Here is a 13906-nt window from a genome sequence, read left to right as displayed (position 1 = left end):
AACCCGGACGACCTTTAAGGAAAATAGCGTTACGTCAACTAAAAAAAGCGGATGTTTGGCAAGTTGACAAGTTGTCAATTACGGCACATTAAATGGTAAATGGACTGAATTTATACAGCTCCTTTCCATTCATTGTTTAAAACAAACATTAGACGTTATTTAGATGCTCACAATTCAGGAAAACTTGTTTCTAGTCTACCATTGCAAACATTTGGAGCTAACAAAGCTTTATCTAGAACCGTCCTCCTTTGGTTGGATCAGGCTGTGATTTGAGCAGTTAACACCATGAGGTGGTCGGCGTCTTGGCCAATGCCCTCCAGCCTTACCGGTTACATCAGAGCGTCTGTCGTATTTACGGTGAGGTTGTGTTCATCATTTCGTCTGCCCTTTTCAGAAGTGAGACGTATCACATTAAATAGCCTCATTAATCTGTCAAAACAGCATTCGTCACACTGATCACTTTTACGCTTATGGTTTTATGGCTGCATTAAGAAAGGCCTGTGAAAGTGACTGAGAACATTTTTTTAATTTTATTTGCTTTGATGGAACATTAAGTGATGCGTACCTCTGTGTTCTGTAAGACATATTAATAGTGGAGAAATGCCACTGTTTACACTCCTTTTTCTTTGTTTTATAACCAATACAGTATTGAAACACATACAACCAAAAGCAAGGTTTCCATGCTGATTATTCTGGTTGTATTTAGTCAAACCAGTTACGTTTTTATAACGTCTCTTTCATCAAGATGACAATTTTTCCAGTTTTTCATCGGCAAACCCGCTTGCCAGTCAGGAGTCAGCAGTTCCTAAGCTTCATTCGATTGTAGGATAGAAATTGGACCATGACTCGTAGTCTTCTGGTGTCTCTTAATGAACACTGGCCAGTATTTTTTAAGCATCTAGGCGAGGTGTATGTCTGGGCTCTGAACAAAAGTTTTTGCTCTGAGCCTTTCAGTTGAACATTCACATTGTTTTCAACCTGTTCACAGCCAGAGTTACCTAGACACAGTCTAAGAGCTTAGCCAGTTCACAAACCATCACTAAGGTTTTCTGGTTGAGAGCGTTGGGGTTTCTCCATCAACTGCCATGATGATTGGGAAAGAAAAGTGGATGGAAAACAAGACGCAGCTCTACGTTGGCCGTGCTTAAGAGTGACAATACATTCGGTCTATCCATTGTGCTCCTTCTCCAATGCACATTGGAATTGATTTGTATCCTCCTCTATGCCAGAGCTACTCGACTGAAATAACCAGAGCTCATCGGAAGGAAAAGGTGAAACTGAAGTGAAAGCCCAGCTGTCTGTAGCATCCAAACAGCCTCTCACAGGCTGCTTGATGGGGTACAATGATCCCGAAGTTCAATCTCTTCAATGACTCTATGCATTTACCCTGTAGACCTCCACCCTCTTACACCACCACCAGAAGCCAGAGCTGTTCCATACAGGGAACAATGGAGCGTTGCTTTCATGTTCTCACTTTGCAATCTCAATGTTGCAGCTGTAATTGAGACTCATCAGACCCAGCAACTTTTGTTTCAACTTTCCAATCTGCTGTTGGCTAATTTTGGTTAGCCTTTATGAGCTGCAGCCTTGGCTCATTGGCCTTTACTTTTTTACTCATTTACTTCAAGGTTTCTGAGATATTTTCCTGGATATCTTAAACGTAACAAGCGGTTATTTCAGATACTGTTGTTTTTCTATCAATTCAAACCAGCCTGACCTCAACAAGTCATTGTTATCCAAATAGCTGCCTCTCATTGGAAAAAAATAAATCTAAAGATTGCAAAGTGAGAATTTGGTGTAAGCAACATGAAAGCAACGCTCCATTGTTCCCTGTATGGAACAGCTCTGGCTTCTGGTGGTGGCGTAAGAGGGTGGAGAATAATTTTCTAGCAAACTTTGTTCTCCTTAGCTTGAACTGCACACCATTCAAACACAACGGCCCTCATAAGTACCACTGCTGACCACAGTTACGCCTTTATGACCACAACGTACCAAACTCAGACAATAGCGGATCTTTGGGATATTGTTCAGCAGGAGAAACTCATCAGCTTTCAAATCAATATGGACCAAAATCTTCAAGGAATCTTTGTGCGAACTTGTTTCATCTCTACCACGACAGCAACACTTTAACCGGCTGACTTGGTTGAGTCAGGAAAGATGATCCTCGCTTCTCTCTGTGGTGCTGCTGACCGACATGAGTGAGAGCAAAGAAAAGTGTCTCTGCGGCTGAGGAGCACGACCTTGTCGCAGTGCAGTGCTGCTTGCAGCTTGCCTTCCTGCCCACTGGATTTACGCTCCTGCAGGGTTGGTTAGCCATGAAACATTTTACTGATGGGAAATTAAGTTTACAAGATGGATAAAGCAGAAAGAGGAGAAGTGGAAATGAGTCAACCATCAATTCTAAGAACAAATTCCCAACTCATACGCAAACTTGTATGATAAAAGCCTCACTGACATTTTTAAAAGTGGGGAAAAAAGGCAAATACCTTATATTTTTGTAACCTCGACCTTTAAAAAATGTCAAGTGACTAAGACTACATGAAGACTGAAGAAATGGAAATCCTGCTAGTTAGCTGCAGAGCTGCAGTTGTCATGGGTTTTACTGTCCATCAGTTCTTTTGCTCTAAGCTAGGGCTGTCAAACTCAGTTTTATTTTTGGGCCATATCAAAAATCTGAATGTTCTTAAAGGGCCGGTTGTACCAGAATGAATTGATAAAATATGAATCAGTAGCTGTTCCTTTGGGATTTTATGATTGTTTTATGTTTTTTTTTCTTTTGTATCCAAAATTACATACTTTGTGATACTAATTTAGAAATACTTTAGGTACTTTTTACAATATTTGCGCTAATATATGATGTTAAATGTGACTTATTATTACTCGCCGTATCGATCATGTACTATAACTTGATATCAGGTATCAGGCTGAGGCAGCAATCAATTAAACCCATTGTTTGTTTGTTTGTTTGTTTTTGTTTGAGAAAAAAATTCAGTAAAATAAGAAGAAATGTGGAGATCTACCGATTTTATGTGAATTTTGAGGATTTGTGAAAAACTGGAGGGAGTTATTGATGTAATCTGGAGTCTGGAGGGCCACATAACAAGTTATGGTGGGCCAGATTTGGCCCCTGGGCCTTGAGTTTGACACGTGCTCTAATGGCAATCAAATTGAATTTACACTTTATGCAGACAGACGGTTGCAGGTTCTTATTTTAGATCAGCTTGAACAACCGTTCCCCTAAGTCATGGTTAAGGTGAATGAAAAATATCACGTTGGGTTTTATTTCTGACTGGACCAGTGACACATGCACTGCAGTCTCTTTTTGTGAATGTCTTTTTATTGTTTAATGCATGACACAGAGAGAAATGCATTTTTCTCTGCTTGTTCTGTGCTGTAGCTCACATCCTAACAATTAGCCAACAAATCCCTGTGGTTCCTAGGTAGGAAAAGAACTAGCTTAATTCAGATGTTATGCAATTCCCAGATCTGAGCTCAGACTTTACAGGCAAGTCGAACAAAGGATTACAACTGCCACCTACCTACTTACTTTTTCAGATTTAAATAAAAAAAGGTGCACCAGGCGACAACAGAGTCTTGACTCCTCAGTTGTTCTCATCCCTCTGTTATCAATCAGCCTGTGTTAAGATAATAAACTCATCAGATCTGAGGAGGGGATGCAGCAGGCTGCAAGATTCACAATTAAATATACCAAACACATATGTGTTTGTAACAAAGGAAAACAGGTGTTTTATTTACATAATCTCTGTCCATAACATAATCTCCAGATATCCAGATGATTATTATTTGTGTTTCACTGTAGTCTCTGCTGTGCTAAAATTGTTGTTAAAAAAAAAAGCATATTTTCATTTGCAGAAACTTTGTTCACATGATTTTTGCATAAGTTCTGTAATTGAAGGCAGACAAAAAAAAAGTTAGCATTAGACGTAGTTTTGCTTCGGCGAATTTAGCAACCAGGTTAGAGCTTTTATAGAACTGAGTGCAGTGACTCTCCTGACCACAGGGTGTCACTGCTGAGCTGACCAGCAGCCGAAGAGTCGACAAAACGGCCACTTTTCTCATGTAAGAGCAAACATACCAACTTCAACTTATCTGCACAACGACTAAGTCAAATTAAAAATATAGAGCTGCTCGATGACAGTGTTACTCAAGCCAAAGTACAGAACCGCTAAAAACTGCAGCCAGACGTTAGTCTCCTGTCACAGGAAACCACTCTCAGAGATGGTTTCTAAAATTTTCAGCTTCTGACCTGCAAAATAAAAATCAAAGATCCACATGAGCCAAACTCTTGGTTGAGTCTGCTAGCATTTTTCACAGAGTACGTTAAAAAAATGGGGCAACGGCATCATAGTCAGCATCAAAAGCAAACATATTGATGCGTTCTCATTGCTGTTTATGATTTTTAGGCAGTTTTCTCTTGAGGATCTCAGGCCCTCACACCGGTGAGGGTAACGGCTGAGTTAGAGCACATAAACTTTGACCTGCGTCATAATGACCACAGCAGTGCCTCTCTAGTAGGATTCTCTCACCAGTTTGCCTTAACAAATGTCAGGCTTAACCTTTCTTTGGCAGTTCGGCATTAGTAATTTTACTTCATGATCAGGGTAATTACTGTAAAATAGGGGGAAAAAAGCTGCCATAAACTGAAAGACATTGTCGAAGACTTCTTACATTTGCTCCGTACCACTACTCCTTTCCTCATAAATGTCCATTATTATGGCTGTATGAAAACGATAACTGAGGGGAATAGTGAAACAAAATTATCTTTTTTTTTTTTTTTTTTAAAGGCGTGAAAGGAAGTGTTAAGATTTTAATGAGCTCTTATAATAGCTTTTAGGCCTTGGATCATTTTTTACCAGGCGTGGACCTTGGCAAGCAAAAGAAACTATTTGAGCAAACCGCCTTTGCTTTTCAGCATCCTTTAGTTGAAAGCCAACTAAAGCTCTGAATAACAAGTAAATATAATGGGCGGCTGAAAACTTTAATCTAATTAGATATATTAATCTCCTCATCATTGCTTTGCTGGGATTCTTTTTGGCGATGTATCAATTTTTGTCCCGGAAACCACAGTGGCTCTTCAGAAGCTTTAATCACTGAAAGTGATGGAATATCTTCCCTCTGGTAGCCACTTCGCTGTTGTGTCGCACCTTACGCTGCCTGTTCATTTCTGACTTTATCATGTAAATTGACATGGTTTTTGACTCTTTCCCATCTGCTTCCTCGGTTTTCTGCACTGAAGTTTAAGACTGGCGAACCTGCAGGGCATTTGATCAGTAAAAATTAGATCTGAACAATATTCATAATATCACAGAATATCAACTACGACCATAGTTTTAGCGTATCGTGTAGCCCGATTAAAAACGAGTAATACTTGCATGCATTTATACTCTGATTTTCAAAATATATTTGGCTAATTGAATTAATTTTCAAGGGACTAGTTTTCTATGTCCGGACCTGGTACAGATATTCATGACCCTTAACCTTAGGGTTAAGGAGAATTGTTGGGTTTTGTGATGAGGGAAAACAAAGGAGTGAGAAAAATATGAGCCAGTTGCATTCAGAATCACAGATACAGTGCGAAGACGTGCAGTTTTGTGTTTTTCTAAGATTATGCAACTCTCGTAAAGGTCATTGAACCATGCTGCGATTCTCAGTAAACTGGGAACATTAAGATTTTTCATGCAGATACGGTTAAGAAAGAAATATTGACTCAAGGTGTTTAAGTCAGTATGTACTTAAATTACTCACTTGAAACAACATGAAGCTGAACTTTAAAATCACTGCTACCGCAGAAAAATCAGCTATCGTCCAAATGGCCACCCGTAGGATCCAATTAGTGAAAAAATCCAACCAAATCTCCTTTTTTTTTTCTTGGTTTTTTTCTGAATTAAAAAAATATGCCTTGTTTCCTGCCGATTGAATTAATAAGAAAACAAAATTCAAGCAAGTTTGATAATCCCAGTTTACATCATGTTTTGCTGCCAACATGTTAAATCCAAACCAAAAACTGAGTTTCAAAACACAAACTGTACGTATAATAGTTTTTTGTTGTTATTGTTGGAGAGATTTTAGTCATTTAGCGTTTACTTCTTTGAGAAAAAAAAATGTTTTCAGTTACTTGGAAACCCTAATTACTCAAAGTATTCTCATTCAGATGAAATATTTCCCTGTTTTTCTGTTGTTACCCGAGTGATATTTATGATCCTGAACTTTGTGAGCTTATTACCTCACAATCTCTGCCTACAGTGTAGGAGGTTTGGTAGACTTAGCAACGTACTTCAATATTGTCTTCACTCAGTTGATGGTTGCGTCAAGCAGCCAGGTGAATAATTGTGTGTCTGCATACGTAATGAGCCCATCTTCTTCCTCCTTGAGCTGACGTCGGCGGAAAGTCTGAATGTTTTTATTGCACTCTTCAAATCTTGACGTTTCAGTTTCATTGGATTCTCCTGCGTGATTCCTGTCAAATGTCAGAAGCCCATTTCACATGTGTGAATTATCAATGGAGATGTGCTTCAGCAAACATTTTTTTAAGTCGACGTGTGAGTTAAAATATTCGCCTGCAGATGCAGTCACACAGGAAAGGGAGAAAGGTTATGGTAAAAAAATAGAAGAGTGTCAAAGATGATGAAAGGCCTTTTTTAAGAGAGTCTTCAGAAATCCCCTGAAAGCTTAAAAAAAAAATTTAAATAAAGTACATGGTGCGATTATTTGAAAGTAATCACCAGATCAGCTGCCTCGCTGTGTTTTCTATTATTTAATGGAGGAGTCAGACAGCGCTCTCAATCCCATCATGGGTTTTCACTCCCACTTCAGCGGCCTGGAGCTCACTACCGGACAAGCCTCCTTCAAAATGCAAAAACGGCCGTGTTGAACTTTGGCAGGTATAATTGATCCTTCAACAGACATTTCTTTCGTTTTTTTATTATTCACAGAAAAATTGAAGATTTCTTCACTCTTTGTCTACATTGTAAATTTATATAACTTAAACTTTTAAATATCGTCAGTATTAACTATCCATATCTGGACGAAGTTTTGGATGTTTTTTTTTTTTTTTTTTCAACATATGGGAAGTTAATTAGATGGACTTCCTGTACTAAATGTTGGCTGAACTCTGTCATTACTGTATCTATTTATGTCAGAACCACTGACACTCTCCCCTTTTTCATTAGGATGGATTTTCATTATCAAGGCACTCGATTGGTGCTGATAATTAAGCTCTGTTCTGTATGTCGGAGGAATCCGTACTCTCCCTTTTTTTCTCTTTTTTTTGTCACCGTGCCACGACAAGTACACCTGCAGTCAAACGGCAGATCAGCACATAATGATTGGAAGTGTTAAATCTGTGCCACCTCACAGAAACCTAATAAGTTGCTGGGGGACCAAATCGGATTTGGAGGATGACTCTAATGAAGTGGTTGCTAATCAAGAGCTGCCTGTGCCCTGAAGAAGAAAAGGAAGCACCGCCAGGCAAAACGTGCCATGAAATACTGTAATGAACAAACGGGCAGCGGAGCTCAGCGAACACCAGTTTCCTGTTTCAGTTCAAATGACGACTACAGAGTTGGAGGATGTGATCTAGACAAAAAGGATTATTGATTTACAGCCTGAGTGCAGATTTTTGTTTATTTTTATTTTTTTTTATCCAAAATTTAAAAAAAAGGAGTAAACGTAAAAATTAGTAAAAAGTCAGTGTTCAGGTTAGTGTCAGATAGCCCAATTAGATATTTCGTGGCCAATATCCACTGTCCTGTTTCTAAAGAGTTTGACTTGTCAACTCTGATTGATTCCGCTTTCTGTCTAAAGGACAGCAGATATTGGCAGTGTAAAAAATAAAGTAAATAAATACTCCTCAGTTGTTTTCCACATGCTGATTTTTGTAGGATCTGGTTGACACTCAGATATTTAAAGACGTAGTGACAGCTAATTTGTTTCAGCCTATTGCTACTCAGAAGACTAATTAAATTATCTGTCATTAATGTCCAGTAAGCTGTTTCAGCACAGCAAAGCTCAACTGGTCTAATGTGTGTTGAAGTCAACAAATGGTTTTAAACATGTTTCCATTAAAAGATATCATACTTTTAAGTATCTTTTTACCTTTTGTACTTGCCATTGTTTTTAAACACATCTAATGTGATCCAAATGCTAGCTAAATTTGTGTTTTCTTCCTTCAGTAACAACCTCTACACCAAAGAAGTTGTTACTGAAGGTTAATGAAGTTGTTACTATGGGATTTTAGAAATCCTATAGTAACACACTATTGTCTGGCATATGCAAAGTAGCCAATCAAGGGGCGCCATTCATTTTCCTTTGTGTTTACTGGCTGTACTCCCAAAATAGGCAGACTGAGGATGTTAGCTGCTGTGTGTATTAGTGCATATTAAGGTATATTTGATGTCTGAGACATTTAAATAAGGCAGTTATAAGCAGGGTTTTTAAGTTTTCAGTAATTTTTAATTATTCACGTATGGCTCTGGTCCCTAAGTCATGACAATGCCAGTGGTCCACTCACATGTACAACTGTTTAGGATGAGGTTGACAAAGTAAAAAAAAAAAAAAATATATATATATATATATATCTCCATCCATCCATTTTCTTTACACCCTTGTCCCTTAGTGGGGTCGGGAGGGTTGCTGGTGCCTATCTCCAGCTAACGTTCTGGGCGAGAGGCGGGGTCACCCTGGACAGGTCACCAGTCTGTCGCAGGGCAACACAGAGACAAACAACCATGCACACACACCTAGGGACAATTTGGAGAGGACAATTAACCTGACAGTCACGTTTTTGGATTGTGGGAGGAAACTGGAGTACCCAGGGAAAACATAACACCTGGAGAACATGCAAACTCCATGCAGAAGGACCCCAGGCTGAATTGAACCCAGAACCTTCTTACTGCAAGGCAACAGCTCTACCAACTGCGCCACTGTGCAGCCCCTTCATATGTGTATTTTTTTTTTGTTCAACTTGGACAAATACTTTCAGCATTGCCTCTTGAAAAGAGGTAGATGCTATGCATACAAGTTCAAGTTTCTAGCCATAGTTAATTAGCGACCCCTGTCCCTGTGTGAGCTTCCATCATGAAGATCAATATATTTACACAATCACTATCTGTTAGTGCTGACTCTGAAATATGTTTTTTTTTCTTCCTCCTCTGTTTTTAGTTTCCGATCAGCCAATTACTCTGAGCAGTCTCTGACAAACAAGAGATTTTAAGAAACCGTTACACCGCCTTCTTGCCAGTGAGAGAAAACGTCCAAACCAAGGCTGACCTCGTCTGCGTCTAGTGCGATGTACTGCTATGTTGCACGATCGAAGGATCATCGCTATCAAAACTGAATATTTATGATAAAATCATGCAAAGCGCCCGACTAATTTTCCAATAAATGTCTTCCTCTGACAACCAGATAAACCGTCTTTTATCAAATGAGCTCATTAAAGCAAATTTCAGGTGATTCATTAAAACAAAATGATTAAAATCAATCTTAATCTCGCTTCCTGTGCTGGACATGATTCGCAGTCTGGTAATTTAAACCGATTCATAAATCAAACGTTTTCCTCAACCATCCAGTAATGAGACGGAGTGTTTTTCAGCCTGAAACAGAGGGTTGGGTTTAGAAATGAGGGGAAGATCACTAACCTCTGCTTTGGCCGAGTGAGAAATGCTGGGCGATACACTTCAGGACAAAATGTGCTGAATAAACTTCATGAAAGTAGATTACATTGCTTATTACTGATTTATAAAAGAGCAAAGGTCACTCTTCTTATCTATAATGAGCATATTTAGAAAATTTAGTCACCCTAATGTGGCTGGGTTCCTGCAGGAATACAAAATTACTTTGGCTTTGGAGATGGCCTCCTTGTATTTGATAAGAAAACATGTGATGTCTTTGTAATGTGGTGTTTCCTCTGTTTCCCCCCCAGCCTCTGTCAGCAGCATGGGACAGCATCTAGTAAAGAGGGAGACGCCCGCAGACAGCAAGGTACGAAGATAAAACCCTCTGCATCCACTTTCTGTAGATGCATTTGCATTAGAAAAGTGCACAAGTCTTTGTCTATGTTCAGCTAATGTCGAACAAAACATAATTTTGCAATACTTCTTCAACTTCTTGCCTCCTTCTTAGTTTTTGCCTGTAGTAACAACCGGCTGTTGATCACATGGCCGGTTGTGTGATGAGAAAAAAGTGTTTCCGTTGAAGTTTTGTGAAATACATGTATTTTGTTGCGGCCAAAAAAAAAACCCCACAAAATATTTTTTTATCAGAAAACGAAAAACTTTTTCTGAAATTGCTGTGTCTCCAGTTAGTGAACTTATTTTCGTACGTTGAGTTTGGTTAAAGGAAACGCAGCTACCTATGAGAAGGAATAGTGAACTGCTTCCTGCGTCCTCCTGTTGTGTGAGCGTGATTGCGATGATAGTAATGTGTGAGAACGTGTGTGTGTTTGTGTGTTTGTATGTGCGTGAAGGCTTTATCAGTGTGAGCGCTGGCTTTTATCTGCAGGACTTTGAACCAAGTTGCAGCCTTGCTGTCAGTCTCCTTCGCTCCCTGCTGATTTATTACTGTTACCAGGCTTTCAGTGGGACAGTTCACCCTTTTCAGACTATGTGACAGGAATCCACATAGGAAAAGGCAGCAGCGTTTCACGTGGGTTGTGTTTGTGCGCAGAGCCCGATGCACAGAGTGTTTGCCGTGCTTTAATGGGCGTGCGGGTCCTTTCTGAGCCATATGTTTCCTCAGTACAAACTCTCCCCCGCAGGGATCTAAACACAAATTCTTGGTTTTGTGGTAATCGCACAACCACAGGCAGCATTTTCCCCTCCTCTCACAACTGCCTTAATAGGCAGTAATCCATGAATAATACGTTCACTCATTCTTCATTTTTCTGGGTATTAATGTGGGGAGGACACAAGGGGGGTAATGGGGAAACTGCATCACGAATTTGAACGACTTTAGGTTTAAAAAGTCCATACAGCGTGGTACTGGAGTAAACACTGACCAGGTTTTAGCTGAACGTCTAGAAATTTCATCCCCCCCTCGAGGTATTCCACATTTTGCCACGTTTCAATTAATGTGTACGACCGATAACCACAAAGTAGGAGTTTTTCACTGTGAAATGCCAGGAGCTTTTCCATAAGTTTCAAAAGAAGTTTGCATATGCGACGTTGAACTCGGAGGGTGTGAATATTTCCCTTCCTGCACAGATATGCAGGGGGCTTTTAAGGTGAGAAACCGACTCGCTGACACGCTCTGACGAATCAGCTTTTTTCAAGTTCTGCCACTTCAACTGAGCTGCTGCAAACTTTTCTGGGAAAACATTGGACTTAATGAAGTTTAAGCAGTCAATGCACTCTTAATTGAAGCCAGTCGTCATGGCGACGCCTGAAGTGCAGTGTGTCTCCATGCTGAGCCGTGGTGTGTGTGCCCCCCGGTAATAAACCAGGGAAATTCTCTCTCCAGCACCAGCCCGCTGCAGAACGTCTTTTAATTGGACAGAGTGAATAAACGATGCTCTGACCAGGACTGACACCGCGCTCTCTACAGCTGGGACAAAACTCTGCTACTCTGTTATCTGTTAACATGTATTTATCTCGGCTAATGTGGTGTTTTTGAGAAATGATAAACTGGACTAACGTCTAACATGGCAATGAGCTTCATAAGCGGTCAGCAAGTTGAAAAAAACGTTGAAACCAAAGGAAATGACTGTTGGGGGTAGGGGGTTCAGACCTGACAGTCTGGTTTGATTGGGGGCAAAAATGGCGACATTTGTTCAATATGACACTGCACTGTGCCAAAAGAACCAAACCCTAAATAAAAAAAAACCTGTTTCCCTTGTTGCCTGTGGTGGCGCTGCACCAAGAGCCACCAAAGGAAACGACATGAAAACCCCTGAAGAAGACTCAACACATGTCACCCCATCGTGACAACAGGGATTTGTAGAGTTAACATTAATTTAAAAAAATTGTAAGAAATACCGTTAACAGAAGTATTCCCAGACTTTAAAGCTCAAAATTAAGATCAGGTGCGTCCTCTCTCCACTGATGTTAATTGGACTCCATCTGAGTCCAATTAAATTTGGTTAATTGGACAGATTTTAGAAAGGGAAACATTTGTCTACATGAGCTCCCATAATTGACAGAGCATATGAACAAAGTATGAAGGAAGTATGAAGTGAAAGGAATTGTTTGCAGACTTTCCAGACAGGTCTGTCTTAAAGCATTAATCTGTGGAAGCGTACAAAAGCAGTTCTGCTGCTTTGAAGGTCTGCGCTGGCAGGCTGAATAAACTGAGCTATTGGAGAAGGAGACGACCAAAGAACTGTTTTAAAAAATTTTATCTCTCATTTGTTCTTAAAATATCAAACATTTAAGGAAAAGGTTGTGAAGTGGGGGAAATAATTTAATCCATTTCGGAAGATAAAATGTGGAAAAGATGAAACACTATGAATTATTTCTGGATGTATGCTGGATTATTAACAGATGATAAAGAAATGAAGGAGTTTAGCATCACATCCTGTCATGTGTTTGAAGCATATGAGCCACTTTTAAAATCCCCCCACATATGAAATTTGGTGTCTGCTGCATTCATTTTTGCCATCTTGATTATTATCTCGTGTATGAGGTTTATCCATCTTAGAAGGAAATTTTAATGTGCTTAATCCCTCTCTGTGGTCACACAGCTGTTAGCCGAGTTCATCAGAAAGTAGATCATGCTGTCAGTTTCACTTTCAAGTCTCCAGCATGTTGACATGACAGAAACACAATCCTTGTTGATTGCACTGCATTATCTAGAGGTATGTCATTATGTAATGTTGTTACTGCGTCATTGCTGCAATATTTTAGTAATTTTCTGCAGCAGCGGTCTACATGCGGTGTGTGTAAAAGCTGTTGTGCTCGTGGTGAAGTGTTTTTCAACATGTCCGTTAAAGTCAGCACCAGCCTGACTGCATTTTTCTCTCGTCTTTGTTGATTTTCATATTGCGAAACGACATAAAAGCTTCTGATTCAAGTGTGGTGAGGTACTTTAACAGAACCGTAAGATTTTAAATATGTATTTTAAGTTGTTAAATGTAAACACTTGATTTTTTTTTTTCAGATTCGTTCATGTACAGTTATCTTTGCTGTGTTTTGTAAAAATTCAAAAAATAGTTGATTGTCAAGGGTTTGCGTAAGATCTATCCCAGACTCAGTCAAACAACGGCAGGTTCAGCCCAAAACCCTGATCCAGACCTGATTTTCACCTTTACTCGAACTTGAAACGAACGTGCCTGTACTTCTGCATTCAAAACACACACAAGAAACCAACGTTGGCCACAAAAAAAAAAAAAAAAAAAAATGTCTGAGTGAAATCCAAATCTTTTTTCTTATGAAAAAATACTTCAACATAACAAACTCCAAACTTCTAAGACTGTGTGGGAACCCTGGAAGTAGCAAAGTTGTCGGCCCTTAGAGGTTGCACTCGACTGAAAATGTCAGCTCTGCAATTATGTAAAACAAATACTTCTATTTCTTTTTTTTTTCCCAACCACTTTGTTGAAGTTCTCTTTGTAACACCTTTTCAAAATTACATTAGATGTAATTACTTTCTGTTGTTACGGCTGAGACTCCAATCTACTTTAATAGGTTGGAAGGCCTTGCTTAGCCATCTGAGCCAGCAAGGGCTGCAAAACAAGAAGAGAAAAAAAATATATACATAGATATATAGTTGGTAAAGCAGCTGCAGTCGCTCTTGTAATCGTGGAGTAAGCTGCATAACTGGCTGGGCGGTTTGGTTTACGACTCGCTGTCCGGCTGGCGCATTGATCATGTGGGGAAGAGGGGAGCCCAGACCAGCGGGGAGCCTGATGGCTCAGCTTATATGATTTGTTTCCTTCGCCTGCCAAACACACTCC

General features: G+C 39.7%; 1 protein-coding gene across 2 annotated transcripts in view; it reads left to right on the top strand.

Moving 5' to 3' along the window:
• The window catches only part of LOC106908229 (myelin basic protein-like), a 73501-nt gene that overhangs the window by 20196 nt on the left and 39399 nt on the right, over positions 1-13906 (top strand). For both annotated transcript variants that reach the window (XM_088013781.1, XM_088013782.1), the window contains exon 2: positions 9941-9999. In XM_088013781.1, coding sequence (XP_087869907.1) covers positions 9955-9999 — 45 coding nt within the window. In that variant the 5' untranslated portion in view covers positions 9941-9954. The remainder of the gene's footprint in view (positions 1-9940; positions 10000-13906) is intronic.

The sequence above is a fragment of the Poecilia mexicana genome, unplaced genomic scaffold (genome assembly GCF_051168715.1).
Source record: "Poecilia mexicana isolate PSO_F unplaced genomic scaffold, ASM5116871v1 scaffold_16, whole genome shotgun sequence".
NCBI classification, from domain to species: Eukaryota; Metazoa; Chordata; class Actinopteri; order Cyprinodontiformes; family Poeciliidae; genus Poecilia; species Poecilia mexicana.
The sequence above is the reverse complement of the archived record's forward strand: the minus strand, read 5'-3'. Positions and strand labels throughout refer to the sequence as shown.